This window comes from Cebus imitator, unplaced genomic scaffold, assembly GCF_001604975.1.
Source record: "Cebus imitator isolate Cc_AM_T3 unplaced genomic scaffold, Cebus_imitator-1.0 Scaffold537, whole genome shotgun sequence".
NCBI lineage: Eukaryota > Metazoa > Chordata > Mammalia > Primates > Cebidae > Cebus > Cebus imitator.
Window position 1 is genome coordinate 542,487 of NW_016107852.1, and position 23,600 is coordinate 566,086.

Consider the following 23,600-nt stretch of genomic DNA (forward strand, 5'->3'; position numbering starts at 1 on the left):
AAAAAAAAAAAAAAAAAAGAAAATATTAGGAAGAACAAATGATGTGCTGCTTTCTCAAATGGGTGTTGTGGTTTAGTGTGAACAATATATAACTTCTAGCATAATATTCACTTTAATAAATATTTTGGGTTTTTGGAACCCCTCACAACAAAATGAAAAACTATCCTAGATAGTTTTAGTGAACAGCCATCCTAGATGTCCTAGAACAAATAAGGTGCTAAAATCAAAATGTTAAGGAAATGCATTCAAGACCACGCCAACCCCTTAGAAATGATTTATTTCATGTAGTGAACATGAAGGAGGAAAACTCTATAATTTCTCTCAGCATCTCAGAGTTACTTTGTCTTTTCAAATACCTTTTAACCTCTCTACCACAGTATTTTCCTTTAAATAGGCCAGTGAGCCCCCAGATCCTGTGAGCTGACACCTGTCTCACCCTCTCTCTGGACTTAAGGCCTCTTCTGTTGGTAGCTGATTCACAGTGACCAAAGCACCTCCAGATTTCCTGTTGTTCTTTATAGCCCCAGGACTAGGTGCCCAAGTAAAGGCCTTAATGCATCCTGGCTATTATCCTGAAAGCTATGTAGAATAGTGCACAGGTGAGAACCCAAAGAAAAGTGAGAGGAGGACTAGGTAGGTGTTCATTTAGGAATTCGTTTACTATCTGTGCCACTACCAAAGTATGTTGGCACAGCAGTCAACTATAATGCATGTGGTTTGGTAGATCAGATTCTGGAGCCTGTATCAAACCTGTATAGGTTTAAACAGAGGCAGAAAGGTTAGGAAAGAACAGAGCAACAATACTAGCAGAATGAGACTTGCAGGGATAGCCTCAGAAAGTGAAGGTAGCCAGCAAATTCTTGTCCTTATGGAGATACAGGACACAAAGGACCCTGTCAATGCTATGGGGGTCACTGGTTAAATAACAATCACTCAGGTCAGCAGCCCCAAGTCATTAAGGAGACAAGAATTGACAACATTCTCTTTGGGAAGTCTTGGTTGAAAGACTAGAAATGCATCCTGTAACGGAAGCAACCAAAATGTTCACGTAGAAAATGGTTAAATTAATTGCAAAGCATATTATGCAGCATTTATAGTGAAAGAGGGGGGTCCTATATGCGTTGACATGGAGAGATGTCCACATTATCTAGTGAAAAAGCTTCCCATTTGCTGTCTACATCCACCAGTACATACAAAATTTATATGTTTTATAAATATCAAGAAAAACTTCATGGAGGAAATGCTAAATTATTCTTGCAGAGTGGTACTGCAGGGAAAAAATTCTGGGGGATAAATAAAAATGTATCATTTGTTTTAAGTACTTCTGTAGAGTTTGAGGATTTTTTTAAAAACAAGAACTATGATTTACTCTTTGAATTACATTTGTATATGACCATTTTAATAACTTCAAAAAGCATCCTGGGTTCTGAAGTAGTTCCATCAAATAAGTTAATTTTGGTTAACTGAATATTTTACTTTCTGCCCACCCTCTTCTGTTTGTTATGCTGAGGCATAAGACAACCCAATAAAAAAGTTGAGAGTCAAAACTCAAACTGAACTGTCGCACCTTGAGGATAAATGCAATTTCTCAAGAGCCTGGGTCCTCCAAGGCTAACTGAGAAAGTAAGAAGAAAAGGTCCAAAATGAAAAATAGAGAAGAGAAAGAGAGAGAGAGAAAAGAGATGGAGGAGGAATGGGGAAGAGAGAGAGAAAGAATGAGGGAAATACACTGGGGGGTGAAAGCAGGGAAGGAGGTCAGGAAACACACTGTAAGGAGAAAAAGCAAGCTTCTATGACAGTCTGTGTGAGAAGACAAATGTTACATAACCAAGGAAGAACACACACCAGGCTGTTGATATAAGTTATCTGGGAAAGGTGGGGCAGGGAAATGATTCACTTTACGGTTTCACTTATGTTGTGTTCTAGTTATCTGTTACAACATCAAATAAAAAAATTTAAAAGGCTGGGTGTGGTGGTTCATGCCTGTAATCCCAGCACTTTGGGAGGCCAAGGCGGGCGAATCATGAGGTCAGGAGTTCGAGACCAGTCTGACCAACATGGTGAAACCCCATTGCTACTAAAAATACAAAAATTAGCCAGGCCTGGTGATGCATGCCTGTAATCCCAGCTATTCAGGAGGCTGAGACAGGAGAATCGCTTGAACCCAGGAATTGTGCCACTGCACTCCAGCCTGGTAGACAGAGCAAGACTCCTTGTCCAAAAAAAAAAAAAAAAAAAATTAAAAATTAAAAAAAATAAAACACATGCATATAGATGATTATGAATAAGAAAAAAAAACTAGTCAGCAAAACTACCTTGATTGTAACTTGGGCATGCAGCCTAAAATGTCTACCCTTCACCTACATTCATGGGCTAATATGATATTTGTTATCAGAAGCTTTTACGTAATGCTGTAAAGCAAGGGCTTTCAGACGAAAGTTTAAAAGCTGTGAAGTTCCACAAGTTATCAGATTTAAATGCCACCAGCATCTTGGATGGTACTGTCTAGAAAAATAAATAAAATCTAACTATGACTACATTAACTGATAAAAACTGTCCACACTGGTCACTGCTCACATATGCACATTTTCCTTACTCGTCATTGCTATGTCACCAACCACATTACACCCTTGTCTTTTCTGGAGACAAGGAATTAATTTCTATGCCTAGAATAATTTGACAGCATAATATAAGGAGAGCTCAGTGCTAGACATGATTTAGATAATACCATCAAACTTTTCATTCCATGTATATTTTAGCTGACAGAGTATCTATCATTCAGGAAGTTTCAGAATAGCTTAAGATAAGGGAATTTTTTCATTCTGCTTTTTTTTTTTTTTCTTCTTATCTTCCTTTCTCTTTCCTTGACCCATTTCAATTCAACTGCCACCTACTGAGAACCTGTTATATGCCATGGAGAGGGATATCAAGATGGATGAGGTCCAAACCTAACTTCAAGGATGTAGTAAAAACCCCAGGTATCTAAAGAAATGATTTCAGTCCCATGTGCTAAGGGTGGTAGAGTGTGGTGGTCAAAAATGTGGACTGAATTCAAGATCTTGCCAGCTGGGGGTGAGGTCAGTTGATCTTATTAAGCTTCAGTTTTTCCCTTGTGAAAATGGTAATTACGTCTTCTACAGAAAGTTGTAATAAAAATTAATGGGAGATAATCATTGAGTATGTATGTTTGGGGGCAAGGTAACTGAGATATTAACTGCTTACTCGTAACACTGAATTTCCCAGCAGGCTTCATCTTTCCTCCCAGTAAGTGTCATTCATTGACCAAAGAAAAACATTGGAACACAACAGAACTCAGAGAACCAAAGAATCCAGGTGCCGGATTTAAGATGTGGAAGAACCCTCAATTAGAGCCAGTTTTTCTTCCCAGCAGATGTTACAGCTTTCTAGGACTGACGAAGAAAGGCAAGGAGAGCCAGAGGGAAAGTGGAGGGGAGTTAGGAGTCTTATGTGGGGCAAGATGGAAGCAGACAGAGTCGAGAGCACAAAGAATGTGGGCCCTGGTCCCAGGCAAGACTCCGGAGAGCTGGCTCAGTCCCAGAGTCCCTGCGAGCCCAGCAGGGAGGGGGAATCAAAGAAATGTCTGTGTGGTACACCTGGGCTGAAGAGAGCGTGCTGCCTTCCACCAACCTTTCCAGTCCAGAGTGGTTCAGGAGAGGCACTCTGTTTCTGGTAAGCCAACAGGGCATAGATTCCTAACCCATCTGAGAAGGCTGCAGATACAACATCCCGACACCAGATACCAACCATACATTAGCATGAGGAAATGGTGACAGGGATACCAAAGTTTTAATCTCAAATCTCACCCTGCCCAAAACACACACACACACACACACACACACACACACACACTCTGCCTAAGCCTCTTACAACTTAGATGCAACCCCAGGAGCTAGAAGAGATCCTGAATTGGCTGATACTAAGTTTCTGTCTCCCAGCTGAATGAGGTCTCAAAATAGAAATTATGGTCCTTTTTATTTAAAGAAGCAGTTACATTTCTCCCATAATTATGTCTGTGGCTCAGTATTTGTACCTAGAAAACATGCTAAGTGTTCAATACCATGCCTGGCACATGAGATCTGAAAATAGTGGGTCTGATTAATTTGATAAATAGTTCTATGTGCTGGTAGCAAACAGAGGAGAGGATATTTATGTCAGGGAAGGATGCACAGGACATGTTTGGGAGATGTCCTGAAGGATGTGCATGAACTTGCTGACTAAGAGGAGGGGAGGAATAGCTCAGGGCAGAAAGTTTGAAGATCTCAAAGCATCAAACAGCACAAGCCAATTGTGGAACTGCAAGTAACATTAGGACCTGGGCAGGTGGCACTTGATATAGATGGAGAGGCAGATGATGGAAGATAATGGCCCTTTAAGCCATCTTCAGAATCTAGACTTTATATTGTAGGCAAAGAGAAATCAGTAAAAGTTTTACACCAGTGTCATGATCAGATCTGCACTGTTCAAGAAGTCATGCTGACAGCATGTGGAGGATATTGAATGGGAGGTGCTGGGGTCACTGATTTTGATCATAATGACTTTGTCACCAAGGTGGAATCCCATTTCAGTGGGGACAGCTTTGCATCATGGTTAAGTGTGTAGTCTGAAGCAGAATAGGTAAAATTGAGTCTTGGGTGCAGCACTTGGGTGCTACCCAATTGAGTCTTGGGTAGCACATGTGACTTGTGCTACCACTTACCTACCCCATGAAGCAGCTTACTCATCTGTAAAATGAGAGCTAAACATTGAATCTGAATCACAGAATTGCTGAACTTCTAGATGTAATACTTTATATGAAGCACTTAGGACAGTCGCTGCCACAAAGGAAGTGCTTACTGAATCGTAGCTCTTATTAATCAGGCAGCACTTAACATATATGGGGGTGAGTAATGATTATGTGGGAGAAATAGGGTAATGTCCTTCATTTATGGTATTTATTTAAATTTTGGTCTCCAAGCAAAATTTCAGAGAAGAAAATCCACTTTGTAAATTCACTCGTAAAAGGCATAGGTCAAGCTGCGATCCAAACAACAAAACCTCACCAGCTTAAAACGGATTCTGGTTGTTTGTGCTGGAGAAAGTGTTTTTCCTTTTCAACCTTGAAGCTCTCAACAGGGTTGACGTGAATTACTAACAGCTGCCACCTCCTATTAGAGGCAACAACCTTCTGGAAGAAGGTGAAGTGTGCTTGGTATGTGAAGGGCATTTGACTCTTTGAAAAAGACATGTGATCTAGACAATGAGCACTGATGGCCCAGAATCCTGGAAGGTAAAACTCCACGAGTGACAAGTCCTTAACAGCATGGGTTCAACTGGAGTGCATTCAAATACTGGTATGTCCTTGTCACCGAGGAGAATGTGCCTGAGGAGCATGGGGAGGTGGTGTGTGCAAGGGTGGACAGGCTGAGCTGGACGGCATTCAGAACCTAACTGTGCCTGAGCCGAAGCGAGAATGTTATTTTCTGTTGAGACAAGTGAGTATTTTAATTGATGATGTCCAAAAAGATCAAGGCTTGAGGACTGAAATCTTTTATGGGGTATAATCCCATATGTTCTAATGGAAGCTTTTTTTTTTTTCCTAGAAAAATATTCATGTTTTTAAGACATAGATGAAGGTAAGTAAAGTCTTGGGGGAGGTATGAGGAAGGGGAAGCATAGAAGACTGAGGCATAGAATTAGATGCAGTTCCTATCCTTGGCTTGCAATTTATAATTGAACAAATACTGCTTTCCTGTCTGAGAAGCTGCCTGATGACCAGGTGGGGAAAAAGAGCCAGGGAAACAGTATAGGAGATAAGAGATGAAACAAGAAGGACTAGGCCAAGAGTAGGGGATGGATGACACTAGTGTGCCTGGAGGGCAGTGGGTGGGGGGTTTTAAGATTAGATTAAGATGGTGCTTCGTGTCCTCTCTGCTGTCCCCGCCGCTGAGACCAAGATGGCCGCAAGACTCGGCGCCTTCCTCAAGAATGCTTGGGCCAAGGAGCCAGTACTGGTCGTGTCCTTCTTCATTGGGACCCTCGCTGTAATTCTGCCCCCAATCAGCCCCTACTTCAAGTACTCTGTCATGATCAACGAGGCCACACCCTACAACTACCCAGTGCCTGTCCGCGATGATGGGAACATGCCTGACATACCCAGCCACCCCCAGGACCCCCAGGGGCCCAGCCTGGAGTGGCTGAAGAACCTGTGAGCACCTCCACTGACCAAGGCGGGCCCTCTCTCGGCTCCCAATAAAAATGTGAAAAAAAAAAAAAAAAAAAAAAAAAAGATTAGATTAAGATATCTGAATCTAATCTTATGTGATAAGGAGGCAGCAGAACTAGAAATAGAGAAAGGTGACACTGTCATAAATTGGCCTGCAGGTTGAACAAATGACTTACAGAAATGTGTTTTAATGACTGATAGCATCATGTTTTTCCATTGCTACAAACTTACCATTTATTTATTGTTAAGAGCTGCTTTGAAGACCAAGAGAATCATCTAAGACACCAACAATGATTTCTTCATAACAATACAAAACATCAACAATAAAACTAAAATTACTTTTTAAAAAAATTGAGGTCAAGCATGGTGGCTCATGCCTGTAATCCAAGTACATTAGGAGGCCAAGGCAGGTGGATCACCAGAGGTCAGGAGTTTGAGACCAACATGACCAACATGGAGAAACCCCATCTCTACTAAAAATACAAAATTAGCCGGGCATGCTGGCGCATACCAGTAATCCCAGCTACCCGGGAGGCTTAGGCAGGAGAATCCCTTGAACCGGGGAGGCAGAGGTTGCAGTGAGCAGATATTGTGCCGCTGCACTCCAGCCTAGGCGACAGAGCGAAACTCTGTCTCAAAAAAAAAAGTTGCTCATTGATTTGGCACTTCTTGTCTTTGCATTGTATCAGAATTTTGGGCCTTTCAAAAAGGACCTGTGATTACTTTTATTCATAGCATCAAAACACTCATCCCACTGACTTAGTTGTCTTCCTAAGAGTTTGGTATATGAAGTCTTGACTACATATAAATATTCAAATGTCATCAACATTGCCATACGCTGCTTTAAGAAAATCCAAAGTGCTATGAAAACGTAACTTCAAGAGATAAAAGTAAGAAAAGTTGCTAGGGTAAGACTAATTGGTGTTCCTGAAATGCAAATGACTTCCTTTGATGATTTACTCCTACTGAGGTCCAGAAAATATGATATTGAATGTCTATGAATTTTCTAAAAGGGGCCAAGTCTTATTTGGTGCCCTAAATTAAAAAATTAAAAAACAAAACAAAACAAAAAAAACACCTCGTCTTCTAAACCTTAATATTTATGTTTGAAAAGCAAAATTTTCCATCAGCTAGTTGGCAGTTTCATTGGACTTGAAGTGCTAGCCTCCTTGGCTCTCAAAAGAAAAACAGAAATTAAATGTAGCTCCTGTTTCCTTTTTTTGGCAGTCTCACTTTAATTATTGACTTAAAAAAGCTAATTCGCCTCGCTTATCCTTTAAAAACCTACAAACAATATGCTTCTAAAAAGGATTCTAGCCAGTAACCACCATGATAACTCCTCAGCGTACTTAATTCTCTAGAATCTCTTTCATTTGCCTCAAATCACATGTTTTATTTTAGACTTTCACAAGCAGATTCAAGCAAGAGGAAAACTTTTCCTGACTTTCCAGTTTATTTGCTTTTAAGCACAACTTTCTCCCAGTAGATGTTCAGGAAACAGTTCTACTCCAAGCCGGATGTGAGTGTTATTCCACATACTTTAGCGCTCTTGCCTAGAAACCAGAAGATAAGATGGGGGAAAATATATATTTTTAAAGTTCTTCTAAGTCAGCACATTTGGGTGATATCCAAAGTGTGCTTGTATGGGCCAAAGGCAAGAAGATAACAGAGTCCTGAGCAGATTCTAGCAGGCTCTTGGCTGACATTTCTTGATGGTAGACCAAAAATCATGGCAATACAGACACACTTGTCCACAAACAGCTGTGCCATAGTCTATTGGTAAGAGAAGCAGCCATCACATATTTTGTGTCTGGTCATTCACCATGCCTGGGCATTTATACACTTTTCCTAATTTTTAAATAATACCTCAAGGTAGCCATTATCAGTCCTGTTTTATAAAAGAGAAAATGAAGCTCAGCTTTTAAGTAACTTGCCAAGGTCTAACAGGAAAGAAGGGAGAGAATGAAGAATCAGACAAGTTTGCCCAACCCAAAAGCCCATGCTTTTCTCTCACACCACCCTGGACAACCAAGATGTGCTGTAGGTGAAACTATTTTAATAAGAGGACAAAGTTTGCTACCTCCTAGAGGGCAAAGAAAAGTGGACACACTCATTCTCTGGAGGTAAAGACTTTATTCCTATTCAGGGCACTAAGAAAAACTAAACTACTTATAAACCCTTTTAATCTCATAAGTCTAATGGGGGATGAACAAAGCCCCAGATGTCTCTAGAATGATCTCTTTCCTCAGTAAATGGGAAGTTATTCAATTTTTCCCCTAAAAATTGTACCTTTTCACATAACTTGCGTGATTTCATCCTAATTGGCTAAGCTATCAGGGTCAGAGATTTTCTATCGACCTTTAATGAGACGAATAATTACCATTTTTACAAGCATGCCCTGGTTTCCCTCCTCCGCGCTTGGCTCACATTTTCTTTTGTCTGGATTTCAGTCTTTTCCTTAACCCCAATCTCTGCTATGGAAATTCTAGCCAACCTCCCAGGACCTGCAAAATATATTCCTTTCTCAATGAAATGCCTCTGATCTTCATCCAAGAGCAATTTCTCTCTCTTCTGAGTATTCCAAACTGCATCATTCAATCATCTGCTATAGCCTTTATCACATTTTACCTTTAATAAAGCTATTGGTACCACTAAAATGAAAATCTTCCCTCCTAGCTGAAAAGTGTTTTAGGAGCATTCATCTCTGATGCCACATGGTGAATAGTGCACACAGGTATGGCTGAATTAATGTTCCTAGAACACTAGACACATGCCCATCTCATTTTTATGAGGCCAGGCTGTCCTCCTTGTCCCCCTTTGGTTATGTAAGTCCCATTCTTCCAAGATCTTTTTTCAATTGCTCCAGCCATTTTTTCCCCCTGTTTATGAACCAAATTTTTGGTACTTACCATAAAACTTCTGAGAAGCATATGTGTTTCCCCGTATTCCCAATGAGATCTACTCCTGGGGCTAATTTATCCGAATATTATGCTTGCTACTGACAACAACTTTCATTTACTGACCAGTGTCTCAGGCAGTCGGCTGAGTGCTGTATTTACCTTATCCTGTTTAATCCTTTGAATAACTTTAGGGTCCCCTGATTTTGTTCCTCAGCCTGTATCAGCTCTCAGCCTTCTCTACTATCATCTATTTATCTATTTACTCACCTGTATATCCATCTATCCCCTAACTGCCAATCTAACGATTGATCAATGACTGGGTCTCACTCTGTCACCCAGGGGAGTATAGTGGCATGATCCAGCTCACTGCAGCCTCAATGGGATCTCTGGGCTTAAGGGTTTCTCCTGCCTCAGACTCCTGAGTAAGTGATACTACAGGCACGTACCATCATGATCAGCTAATTTTTAAATTTTTTATAAAAATGGGGCCTCGGCCAGGCGCAGTCGCTCACGCCTGTAATCCCAGCAATTTGGGAGTCCGAGGTGGGAGGACCATAAGGTCAAGAGATTGAGACCATCCTGGCCAACATGGTGAAACCCTGTCTCTACTAAAAAATACAAAAATTAGCTGGGCATGGTGGCATGCACCTGTAGTCCCAGCTACTCGGGAGGCTGAGGCAGGAGAATTGCTTGAACCTAGGAGGCGGAGATTGCAGTGAGCCGAGATTGCACCACTGCACTCCAGCCTGGCGTCTGGTGACAGAGCAAGACTCTGTCTCAAAAAAATGAAAATAAATAAAAATGGGGCCTCTATGTTGCCTAGGCTGGTCTTGAACTCCTGGCCTCAAGTGTTCCTCCCATCTTGGTCTTCCAAAGTGCTGGGATTATAGGAATCAGCCATCACACCCGGGCTCTACTTATAATATACTCCAGGATTTTGACAACTAGACAGTAAGATTCTTGAGGGAAGGGACCACATCTTTTTTACTTATCTGGGTACCTACAGTGTCTAGTACAATGCACGGTAGATAATAGATCTCCAGTAAATGTTCCATTGGAGTTTTGAAACTACTGAGGTCACAAAAAAAATAATGCTTTGAAAACTGTTTTTAGAAATACCAGGGGTACTTCCATATCACTAATTAACAAGTGAGAACCCTGCTCCTGTCGGTATGGGAGCTGCCAGATTAAGAATTCTGCTTTTTGTCCTCTTATCCAGCATGAGATCCCTCCTCTTCATAAATGGATGTGTCTTCACCAGTGCTAATAAGCATCTGGACTTTGAGCTTTCCTCCTACTCCCTACCCACACCCCACCTTGTCTATCTCTGGTCTACGTTCATATCTGTGTCTGAAGGGAACATTGGTCTCTTCCTCATGTATAGGAATAAAAACCTGACAGAACCTAAAAGCATACCCAGAAGAAACTGTCTAGGCCCATGATTTATATCCCTGGCTTCCTTATTAACTAACTGCCAGACTTCAGAAAACTGGAGCCAACCCAAGAAGGACCCCTGGCAGCCAGTATGAACCCTAAGACCAGAGACTAGGATGCTACAGTTGCTGAAGAGTGGGGGTAATGGGGAGGATGAGTGGGCAGAAGGGAAGAAATGGCTTCTAGAAACTTGACATAGCCAGGTGCAGTGGCTCATGCCTGTAATCCCAGCAGTTTGGGAGGCCGAGGTGGGGCGAATCACTTGAACCCAGAAGTTCAAGACCAGCCTGGGCAACATGGGAAAACTCTGTCTCTACAAAAAATGCAAAAATTAGCTGGGTATGATGGTGCGTGCCTGTAATCCCAGCTACTTGAGATGCTGAGGTGGGAGGATCACTTGAGCCCAGAAGGCGGAAGTTGCAGTGAGCTGAGATTGTGCCAGCCTGGGCAACAGAGCAAAACCCTGTGTCGAGAGAGAGAGAAAGTGAGAGAGAAGGAAGGAAGGAAGGAAGGGAGGGAGGGAGGGAGGGAGGGAGGGAGGGAGGGAAGGAAGGAAGGAAGGAAGGAAGGAAGGAAGGAAGGAAGGAAGGAAGGAGAGAAAGAAAAACTTGACATGTGATCTAGAAAAGGAGGATTATTCTGCTTTCTACAATTAGAGGACAACTCAGCCTCGATCCTCACGTTATGGGGAGAGTCAGAGAGGCAACTAAAGATTCAAGGATATGAATGATTTCCTCTCTCACGTACCTGAAAATGTGTAGGAGAGAAGAAAAAAATCAATAACCTATAGAAATATAAGATCACTGTTCATAGGAAACAGGTATCTCTTATATTAAAAATACTTAAATATTTTTACTTCTTGACATACGAATTGATGAAAACATTATATAGCATCAGAAGAGTCCAACTTTTTAATTCTAATTTAAAAACAACAGTAAGGCTGGGCACGGTGGCTCACGCCTGTAATCCTAGCACTTTGGGAAGCGGAGGTGGGCAGATCGCTTGAAGCCAGGAGTTCCAGACCAGCCTAGTCAACAAAGCAAGACCCCTGTCTCTACAAAAGAAAAAAAAAAAAACGCTGGGTGTGGTGGCACATGCCTGTAGACCCAGCTACTTGGGAGTCTGAGGCAGGAGAATCACATGACCACAGGAGTTCAACGTTACAGTGAGCTATAATTGTGCCGCGACACTCTAGCTTAGGTGACAAAGTGAGACCTTGTCTCAAAGTAAACAAAGAAATAAAAATTTAAAAAAACAATAGTAAAGTGGGGACACAGGAGTTGTTTAATGGATATAGAGTTTCAGTTTTGCAAGAAGAAAAGGTTCTGAAGAGCTATTGTACCACAATGTGAATATACTTAACACTGCTGAATTGCATGCTTAGAAGTAATGAAGGTGATAGATTTTATGTATTTTTCATCACAATTTAAAAAATTTTAAACAAAACACACAGAAAAGAACACGTATGAAAAAGAAGAAAATAGCCAAATTCATTCTGAAGAGGAAAATACACTATTGCTCAACTTGGCTGCTATTTAAACCCCACTCCACTCCCCCACCCTGCCTTTTTTCTCTCAGCAAGCTGCCTAGCAGTTAACCTTAAATATCGTTTCTCTGTGTGTGGACAAAAAGGTCAAAAAATAGAAAAATATAAGACTTTACAGAAGCAGAGAGGAGAACTGTGGATCTTCTTCAGAAAAAAAATATCTTTCTTTCTAAACCATTGGCCAATAAGATTATTTTTTAAATTACCTTGGTATAATATATAATGACGAATATTATTCTGAATACCCAAATAAGACTATATTAAGTCCCTACTCTGTGATTCCAACTCAAGTCTGCTAGAGATTCATAGAGCTGACAGTTGAAGACAGTCATAGCAACAGGCAAAATGAGAAGCTTAAGGAAACCAACTAAATTTCTTTTCCCATTACCTGGGCTACATACCCACCCTCACCCCATCCCACTTTTTCTTTCTTATCCAGTGGGGAGTCTAAGCTGTTTATATTGACTGATTTAATTTGGGAAGGGACTTTTTAAAAATCTGGCCTAGTTTTGAGTTTGTTTTTCAAATGGGGTGTTTCTTGAGCAAAGTGACAAACAGCAAAATGTTTTGATTTATCCTTCCTTAAGTTTGCAAATCTGGGGGGAAGAGAACTTTTTTAAGGGCAATGAGGCAGAATCTTTTTAATGCAAGAAGATTTTCTTAATGCAAGAAGAATTTTTTTAATCAAATTAAGACACATGTATGCTTTATAAAACGGTGAAATAAAAGTAGCTTTTCTTTGGGGAGTAAATAAGTTTCATGTCAACATGCCACACAGTTTGAGCTTACTGTCCCTTTCAAAAGAAGCTGGTGAGCAGAGTGAAACAGGGGATTCTTTTTTCAGTCCCTAATTTGAAGTAACAGAGTAATTTCCAGTAAAAAGAATTTAATTAAAACATTTAAGATATATGCCTGCTGAAGCAATATACTCAATGCCAACAATAGGGATAGAATTATTTTCTAGTCTTCTTTTTTCTCTGAAAATGTATATTACCTTAGTTTCTTTTAGCCAAGTGACCTTAGCACTTTGTATGCATATCACTTCATTGTTAATCTCATTTATAGAATTAGACCAGAAAATCTTAATATGTTTTTTTTGCTATGTTCATTTTTTTTTAAGAAGGATAAATCATCTTGACTTTCTTTCTCACTGTGTCCTTCATGGAAATTGTATATAAAGCTCCTGTTTCCTAACTCTGAGAAACACCCTTTCCCTTAAATATGGGGGCCATAAGTAACAAAAGTCAATGCAGGTTGAGCTTTTGTTATTTATCCCTAATCCAAAAATCTGAAATCCATACTGCTCCAAAATCTGAAACTTTGAGTACTGATATGATGCTCAAAGGAAATTTCATTGGAGCACTTTGAATTTTGGATTTTTGGGTTAGGAATGCTCAACTGGTAAATATATAATACAAACGTATCAAAATCCACCCCCCCCCAAAAAAAAAAAAAAAAAAAAAAACTGAAATCCAAAACACTTCCAGTCCCAGGCATGTAAGATAAGAGATACTCAACCTGTATTGGCTCAACCAGTCCCTCTCTGGATGTTTCTCTCTGGGTGTTCATTCACCTAACATGTTTTATTAATATGTTTTATTGTACATCTCTTTTCCATGGGCACTGTGTGATGAAACCTGTCTGGCAAGCTGAGGAACTACAGGAAGGCCCCCTAACTGGAACTAAGGGATTACAGAAGGATTCTAAACTGAGATATAGAGATTAAACGGGAGTTAGGTTAGCAAGGAGAATGAAGAAGGCTGGCAGACCCAGGAAAAAGATGATGCCGGGATGGAGGGAGGAGAGCACAAAAGAAAAGGCAGCTACCGTTGGCACACATAGCCTGGGCACAAAGGCCCAGCAGGCTGCAGATACACAGCTACAGCCAGGTCCTGGTTAGGAGTTTGAAGTTTATCCAAAAGGTAACTGGAAGTCATTGTAAGTTCTTCAGCAGAGGGATGGGATCAGATTTGCCTTCTTGAAAGATCATTATGGTTGTAATAGCCACTGATGGAATGGGGCAAATCCAGAGGTAGGGAGACTAGTTAGGGCACAGCCATGGGAGTACAACCTGGAGGTGATGCCTGGTACACAGTAGGTGGTCAAATGTTTGTTGAATAAACAAACAAATAGGCTGAACTAGGGTAACAGCAGAGGGGATTAAAGGAGAGGTGAGGATAGGGAGAAAAATTAGAAAGTGGAGCAGATAGGTCTTGTTAATCTTTCTTGAAACTCTTTTATTTATTTATTTATTTAGATACAGGGTCTCACTCTGTCAGCCACCCTGGACTGCAGTGGCGTGATCTCAGCTCATTGCAACCTCCCAGGCTCAAGTGATCCTCTGTTCTCAATATCCCAAGTAGTTGAGACCACAGGCACACACCACCGTGCTCAGCTAATTTTTGTATTTTTAGCAGAGATAGGGTTTTGCCATGTTGCTCAGGCTAATTTCAAGCTCTTGGGCTCAAGATCCACCCACCTCGGCCTTCCAAAGTGCTGGGATTACAGGTGTGTGCCACTGCACCTGGCCAAAATCTCTTTCTTGATTTATTTTTTTTTCTTCTTTCTTGATTTATACAGTTATGCCCTTTGTTTTTCTTTCTATAATAAATCTGTTTGAGCCAGGCGCAGAGGCTTACGCCTGTAATCCCAGCACTTTGGGAGGCTAAGGCGGGCAGATCACCTGAGGTCAGTAGTTCGAGAGCAACCGGACCAATATAGAGAAACTCCATCTCTACTAAAAATACAAAAATAGCTGGGTGTGGTGGCGCACACCTGTAATCCCACCTACTCGGGAGGCTGAGGCAGGAGAATCACTTGAACCCGGGAGGCGGAGGTTGCGGTGAGCCAAGATCGTGCCATAGCACTCCAGCCTGGGCAAAAAGAGAGAAACTCTGCCTCAAAAATGGAAAGAAAAGAAAAAAAAAATCTGTTTGATTCAATATAAAATATCTATTTTTCAAATAAAATGCCTTTTTTAAGAAAAGTATACAATTCAATGATTTTTAGTAAATGTATAGAGTTTTGCAACCATCACCATAATCTAGGATATTTTCATCACCCCAAAAGTTCCCTCAGGCCCAATCCCTGCTCCCACCCCTAACCCAGGCATCACTGATCTCCTTTTTGTCTCTATAGATTTTCCTTTTCTAGATATTCAAATAACTTGAATCATAATATGTAATCTTTTGTGTCTGGCTTCCTTTACTTAGCATAATGTTTTTGAGGTCCATCCATACTGTAGCATGTTTCAATAGTTAATTCCTGTTTATTGTAGAATAGTATTCTATTATAAAGAAATACATTTCATTTATCCATTTACAAGTTGATGAACACTTGGATTATTCCCATATTTGGTCTATGATGAATAATTCCGCTTTGAACATTTATGTAAACATTTAAGTCTTAGAGTGGACAGACAGAGGCCTTGTTAATTTTTATTAGATGTGGGAGGTTGTGAGTAAAATAAAAGGGGCAAAGAAGATGCCCAGATTTCAAGCTTGGCAACTGATGGGTGATGATACCTAATTCACAGAAATGGGGAAGACTAGAAGGAAAGCAGCTTTGCTGAGAAAGGTGACCTCAGTTTGGTGGAAGTGCCTATGAGATACAGTGTGGGTACACCCACTTGACAGGTAGGCACATGGATGTGGAACCTTAGTTTCCTTAAAACATCTAACAAAGTTAGGCCCATTTTTGAGCAGTGTGTCCCATGTTTAAGATACATTCTTCAGGCATAATAAAAGCAATTCTCTGTGACTTAGGCTCTTCTCTATATAAATCTGACCAAAGAGAAATTCATGTAATATCCCACATACTCATTTTGGTTTGCACAACAATCTTTTTTTTTTTTTTTTTTTTCATTTTAAGCAAAAAAATTATTTAAACAAGATACTTGAAGGGAAAAGTATCTAGGATTCTTTTGTCTTTTCCCTTTCCTTTCCCTCTTTCCCCCTTTCCCCTTTCCTTTCAAGACAGAGCCTTGCTTTGTCACCCAGGCTGGAGTGCAATGGTGTGATCTCAGCTTACTGCAACCTCCACCTCCCAGGTTTAAGCAGTTCTTCTACTTCAGCCTCCTGAGTAGCTGAGATTACAGGCACGTGCCACCATGCCTAGCTAATTTTCATATTTTTAGTAGAGACAGGGTTTTATCATGTTGGCCAGGCTGGTCTGAAACTCCTGGCCTCAAGCGATCTGCCTGCCTCAGCCTCCCAAAGTGCTAGGATTATAGGCATGAACCACTGAACCCAGACATATGATTCTTTTGCTTTGTTTTGGAGTAATTTATCCCTATTTAAAGACAGATTGCCCTATATGTAACAGCTACATACAAAAAAGTTATAAAATCGTCCTTGGTTTTACAATGATAAATGAAGAACATTAAAATTCTCCAGTTGAACAACTGTGCAAGGCATTTTATGTTGTTGTTTTTGTTAAAATAGTGAGAGCAAAATAACTTACTGGAATATAAAGATAAGAGCTCAATGAGCATACCACTAATGGAAAAAGCGGGTATTTTCACAGAATCAGTATTTTTCCCTGTCTCGTCTCTATGTGATGTCAATCAAAAGATACCATTGTCTATTTTAGATTTTTTTAAAATGCAATATGCTTGTGCACATATACCAGTTACTATATGTACAATAAAGGAATGGGGAAGGGGAAAATGAAATAATAGAGAAAACTATACTGTAGTAGTCAGGATGTAGTAGAACCAAATTGCAGTTTTCTCATTGAAAATGTCATCTTGGTCTGAAAAGAACAGAGTTCTAGAGTGATGAAGCAGATTCCCTTCTCAGTAGACACCTCCCATTTGCTGTTAGAACACATCAATTGTATCTTCAGCCTCCATTTCCAACTGTGCAGGTGTGTCTGTTTCATTGATTGGTTGCCTGTCAAGTCAGAATCTGATCTGCCTCATTGACAATCCCTGACAATCGCTGTCATTCACAATAGGCTTTCATTCCTTTACTAAGTGATGTATGCCTCTTAATGTTAAACTGCACCACAGAACCATCCTGCCCCATCACCTTCAAATTAATACGAACATTGTTCTCAGTCTTGACTCCTTCCTTGGGCTTTTCATTGGCCATGGTGAGCACCTGAGTCTCCTCAGCCTCCGCTTCACAAAAGAGGTACCAGGTCCTCACCAGGAGCTGCAGAAGGAGGCAGCAGCGGTGGATGAGGGAGAGGGAATGCGATTGTTTGCTCCCTCCCCCAACCCTATGTGCACCTGCACAATAATTTTAACAACATCTTCTATTTGCTAGGCATTTCCCCTTTTAAAAAAATTGTTGTAAAGAATACATAACAGGCTGGGCATGATGGCGCATGCCTGTAATCCTAGTACTTTGGGAGGCTGAGGAGGAAGGATCACTTGAGTCCATGAGTTGAAGATGAGCAACAGAATGAGACCTTGTTTTTACAAAAAATAATTTAAAAATTAGCTGGGCATGATGGTGCATGCCTGCAGTCCCGGCTACTCAGGGGGCTGAGGTGGGAGAATTGCTGGAGCCCTGGAGGTTGAGGCTGCAGTGAGCCATGATCACACCACTGCATCCAGCATGGGTGACAGAACGAGATCCTGTCTCAAAAACCAACCAACCAACCAACCAACCAACCAACCAACCAACCAACAAACCAGCCTACATAACATAAAATGAACCAGCTTAATCACATGTAAGTATACAGTCCAGGAGCATTAAGTACATTCATGTTGCTGTACAACCATCACCAGCATTCATCCACGGAACTCTTTTTCTCTTGTAAAACTGAAGCTTTGAACTCACTGAACAGTAATTGTCCAATCCTCCCACTCCCCAGCCCCTGCCAATTACCATTCTACTTTCCATTTCTATGAATTTGACTATTCTAGGTACCTTGTATAAGTAGAATTACACTGTAATTGTCCTTTTGTGACTGGCTTATTTCACTTAGCATAATATCCCCAAAGTTCATCTATGCCATATTCTATAACATGATTTCATTCCTTTTTAAGGCAGAATAATAGGCCACTGAATATTTTACCAGTTTGTTTATTTATTCATCCCTCCGGGGACACTTGGATTGCTTCCCCCTTTTGGCTATCGTGAATGATGCTGCTATCAACATGGGTATGCAAATATCTCTTTGAGTCCCTGCTTGCTCTGCATTTCCTTTTAAGAAATTAAGATGTAAGAATTGAAAGATCTTTCTCATACTTTGTATAATACCATCTCATATTCTCCTTTTGGTTTGCATGACAATTTTAATAACATCTTCTGTGTGCTTAGCATTTCCTCTTTTTTAAAAAATGCTGTAAAGAATACATAACAGGCTGGGCATGATGGCTTATGCCTGTAATCCCAGCACTTTGGGAGGCTGAGGAGGGAGAATTGTTTGAGCCCACAAGTTCAAGAGCAGCTGAGGCAACAGAGTGAGATCTTGTTTCTATAAAAAATAATTTAAGCTGGGCGCGGTGGCTCAAGCCTGTAATCCCAGCACTTTGGGTGGCCGAGGCGGGTGGATCACGAGGTCAAGAGGTCGAGACCATCCTGGTCAACATGGTGAAACCCCGTCTCTACTAAAAATACAAAAAATTAGCTGGGCATGGTGGCGCGTGCCTGTAATCCCAGCTACTCAGGAGGTTGAGGCAGGAGAATTGCCTGAACCCAGGAGGCGGAGGTTGCGGTGAGCGGAGATCGCGCCATTGCACTCCAGCCTGGGTAGCAAGAGTGAAACTCCCTCTCAAAAAAAAAAAAAATTTTAAAATTTAGTTGGGCATCATGGTGTATGCTTGTAGTCTCACCTACTCAGGGGGCTGGGGTAGGAGGATCATTTGAGCCCCGGAGGTTGAGGCTGCATGAGCTGTGATTACACGGGGCAAGCCATAATCCACTGATGCATCTGAATAACAGGTAATCACATGAACCAGTCCAAGATTAAAATTGCAAAGCCCCGGCTGCAATGAGTGAGGCCAGAACTTTCTGCAGCTTTGACACTGGGGTATCACTGGACTTTAACACTAGACCTACAACACAGAAAATTACTATTTTATTTTTTTAAAGGACTTTAGAGGTACCACCATAAGTCAACAAATACTTCAGCCGCAAATTTTCCTCATAAAAATTTCTTTTTTCCCAGTAATCCAATAAGGGTCCTGAAGGTGACCCAGTCTTGTTTGGTTTTGTGATAAAAGTGTTTAGCACTTAAAGATTTCTGTAGTGTGCCAGGTCAGGTAGGTCAGTACTGATGCAGTGGAACTTACCAGGGCAGCGCTTATCAGGGAATGAAGCTATGGCATGGGGTCAGGATGTCACGCCTGATGGCAGAGCGAAAGATTAGACACACTCCAGCAAGAGTAGAGAGAGGTTTTGAATTTCATGCTACAAAAAAGGATGCAAGCCAGGTCCTAGCTCCATCAACTTGGATCTGTTTCTCAAAACAACTGTTTTCCACAGATGAACAAAGCAGGCAGCTCATGGAAAATACCAGAACAGGGCAATGTTTCTATTCTATCGGGATCATGAGAGACAGATGAAAGTGCCAGGAATCAAGTTAATAAAATCAGTAAGCTTAAACGCCACAAACATCACAAAACACCATTTTAATTGTTGTAGATGTAGCAAAAAGCAGCCAAATCCACAGAACAGTCCAGCACTCCTGGCAAAGCCTTGAATTTCACCACTGCTGGGGCAGGAAACCCATATGGCTCTGGGCTCTCCTCCAGATGACTGGTTCTTCTGACAGTCCAAGTCCAAGTCCAAAGAACTCCTAGAATGCCACAGCTTCCTGGTACACCTTCCCAGGTGCCCCGCCCTCAACTGGTATTGAGGGTGGGTCAAAAAATTAAACACAGCTATCACTGGCAGAGAGATAGGAGATTGAAAACCCATGGATCTCAGCCAGGCCACATGGCATGAGTGAGTAGTTCACAGGCAAAGCTGCAGCCAAGCTCTGAGTTGAGGTGGTACCACAATTGGAGGCCTGAGGCAAAGGCTAACTTTACTCAAGGTCATCAGAATTACTGGTACTAGTGTGTACATAAAAAAAACCCATCCCACCTATTTGTGGATGGTATTGGCAGCTGTGGAGACCCCAGTAAGAACTGTAAAAGCCTTAGAATTCCTTTGAGGTAGAAATCCTTCCCTCCAAGTCAGTGGTTCTCAAGGTTGAAGATACATCGGAATCACCTGGAAGCCTTTATTTTACACACACACACACACACACACACACACACACACACACACGCTTTTTTTTTTTTTTTTTTAGATGGGGTCTCACTGTGTTGCCCAGGCTGGTTTCAAACTCCTGGGCTCAAGCGATCCGCCCACCTCAGCCTCCCAAAGTGCTAGGATTACAGGCAAAAGGCACTGTACTGGGCCGCCTGGAAGCCTTTAAAACCAAGGCCCAGCCAGAGGTTATGGAAAAGGGAAATGGGGAGTTTTTAGTGTGTAGAGAGTTTCAGTTTTGCAGGATAAAAAAGTTGTCAAACTCCATTTCACAATAACATTGATATACTTAACATTATTGAACTATACACTTAAAACTGGTTAAGATGACAAATCTAGTGTATGTGCGCGCACGCGTGTGTGTGTGTGTGTGTATTTGTGCATGTTTACCACAATAAAACAATGCAACAGTAACAAAAGCCAAGAAACCCAGAGGCCCAGGACCAACCTCAAATCAACTGAATCGAAAATTCTGAGGATTAATCGCAGGCCTCATCATCATCATGATTTCTATTTTAATTGCAGCACAGGCATCGTAATTTTTAAAAGCTCCCAAGATCATCGTCATGTGCAGCTAAGATTGAGAATCACAACTATTAATCAATGAAAGATTCTAGCTGCATCAACTCAAGAAGCATGATCAATTAACAACTGCCTGCATTCATTTCATATGACTACACAGATGTTTCTCCAAAGAAGTTAGGTTCAGTGAGTCCTTTAGATGAGAAAGTGGCTTTTCTAAGCAAACTCTTTGACTTCACAATATTAGATGTTTTATTCACTGAAGGTCAGAACTTTCTGAGGAGTAAGCTAGCACATAAGGAAAGGGATACTTTTTGAAATTACATGAATGCTGACAGCCAGGAGGATTCCAGGTGCTAACTGACTATGGGCCTACAGAGAAAGTATTCTTTTAATGAAGCCAGACTTAGAGCCAGCAAGTAGTTCACCCACTTTGAAAATCTAGTTTATTATTTTCAACTGCCAGGAAGTAAGAGCCAAACATACTTGGTATGTATAGGCCAGATAAGAAATTGTTTGAACAGTCAGACAAGGTGTCTCAAAACTGCAGCTTGGGGTGAGGCAGGTGTCATGACTCAAGTTCCTACAGAGACCAACAGGGTAAGTGGGGAAAGTGGGAGTGTGGCCACCGAAGGCCTCGTGTCCTGTTTAAAGGACCAATCTAACCCAACCGTTACACGGCAGAAAGTGGGTCCACTGTTACCTGAGCTCCCAACTTTTCAGAAAACTGCTGGACATCTGGATGTTTATGTAAAGTTTTCCAATTTTTAAATATTGGAAATTAATCCAATTAAAAACCAAAGCTTTGCACAGCAGTGCACACTTATAATCCCAGCTACTTGGGAGGCTGAGAGAGGAGGAGGATCACTTTAGCCCAGGAGTTCAGCCTGAGCAATATAGTGAGACCCCATCTCTAAATCTACAAGAGCAACAACAATCTTTGGGCCAAACAAAGCACCGTTTCAGGAGAGACTGGGCTGCTTTACTGCTGGTTATTACCTCTGGTGTACAACAACAAGGGGACCTGGATTCTAATCTTGACTTAGCAAGTTGTGTGACTTCACAACCAACTTCTCTGGAATCCATCTTGAAAAATAAGAGGCTTATGAGAGTATCTTGAATGTCAGGCCTATGATTACTTATTCTCTATTAGGGAGAAATGCAGGGTGCCCAGGTTGAATGAGATTTCAAGCACACAACCAGGAACTCCTAAGATCTTAGCATCTAAGCATGAACATGCCAGACCCACTGGCTCCTTCCCTACCCAGATGGTTTCAAGCTGACAAAACATAACTTTTTGTGGAAAGATTTGGCCAGTTTAAAATTTTTAATTTGGAAATACCTATGCATCATTTTCAATAAATTTTTCTAGATTTTCAGAGACTTATATGGTGATTTAAATTACCAACATCAAAGTCCCTTATAGGATCAGACACTCTCTAGAAGCAAGAACAGATTAGAGTGTAGTAGACAGTTCCAGGCTAGGAATCTAGAGACATGACTCTCAGCTCAATGCTGACTTTAACCAACACTGTGAGCTTCTTTCTTTCGTCTGCCTGCCTTCCTTCCTTCCTTCCTTCCTTCCTTCCTTCCTTCCTTCCTCCCTCCCTCCCTCCCTCCCTCTCCCTCCCTCCCTCTCCTTCCCTCCCTCTCTCCTTCCTTCCCTCCCTCCCTTCCTTTCTCTCTCTCTCTCACTCTTTCTCTTTCTCTCTTTTTTTGAGATAGGGTCTTGCTCTGTTGCCCAAGATGGAGCACAGTGTCACAGTCACAGCTTACTGCAGTCTCCAACTCTTAGGCTTAAACAATCATCCTGCCTCAGGCTCTCAAGTAGCTAGAACCACAGGAGTGTAATTATTGAAACTACAGTTGGGATGGTTCTTTAGAAGAAAAACGTACATGGATTCTTAAGCAAGTGGATAATGAAAAGTGATGCTGATTTTAGGGCTTCATCATGGACTGCTATGGTAGGCAGAATTCTAAAGATGGCCCAAGATTCCTGTCCCCTAGTTATTCAAACTTTGATTGTGAAGGGAAATTGCAGATGCAATTAAAGTCCCAAATCAATGAATCTTAAGATATAGAGATTATCCAATTAGGTTTGGCCCAGCCAGGTGAGCCTTTTAAAAACCAGAGCTTGCCATGCACAGTGGCTCATGACTGTAATCCCAGCACTCTGGGATGCCAAGGCAGGTGGATCACAAGGTCAGGAGATTGAGACAATCCTGGGGTTTCACATGGTGAAACCCCATCTCTACTAAAAATACAAAAAATTAGCCAGGTGTGGTGGCATGCACCTGTAGTCCCAGCTACTCAGGAGGCTGAGGCAAGAGAATCGCTTGAATCCAGGAGGTGGAGGTTGCAGTGAGCTGAGATTGTGCCGCTTCACTCCAGCCTGTACAACAGAGTGAGACTCTGTCTCAAAAAAAAAAAAAAAAAAAAAAAAAAAAAAAAAAAAAAAAAAAAAAAAAAAAGAGGGACTCTCCACCTGGCAGTAGAAGAGGAAGGCAGAGAGATTCAAAGCACAAGGGGGATTCAATGTGTCGCAGGCTTCAAGATGGGTATGTGGGGTTCCATGTGGGAATAAGTGCAGGCTGCCTCTAGGAGCAGAGAGCAGCTCTGGGTGAGAGCCAGTAAGGAAACGGGGAGTTCATCCTACAACCACAAGAAACTGAATTCAACCAACAACCAGAATGAGCTTCGAAGGAGACTCTTCCCTAGAGTCTCCAGTTAAGAGCCCAGCTCAGTCTATACCTTGATTTCAGCTT

The 23,600-nt window shown here is 41.4% G+C and overlaps 2 protein-coding genes and 1 pseudogene across 6 annotated transcripts in view; 1 reads left to right on the forward strand and 2 right to left on the reverse strand.

Moving 5' to 3' along the window:
- Window positions 1–23,600, reverse strand: part of SHROOM3 (shroom family member 3) — a 379,035-nt gene that overhangs the window by 104,307 nt on the left and 251,128 nt on the right. The window lies entirely within an intron of this gene.
- On the forward strand, window positions 5,915–6,265 carry LOC108293421 (NADH dehydrogenase [ubiquinone] 1 alpha subcomplex subunit 3-like). Its single transcript, XM_037733556.1, has one exon. It carries the CDS (start codon window positions 5,955–5,957, stop codon window positions 6,207–6,209), a length of 255 nt encoding a protein of 84 aa, XP_037589484.1. The 5' UTR covers window positions 5,915–5,954; the 3' UTR covers window positions 6,210–6,265.
- Window positions 16,899–17,196, reverse strand: LOC119468938 (annotated as a pseudogene).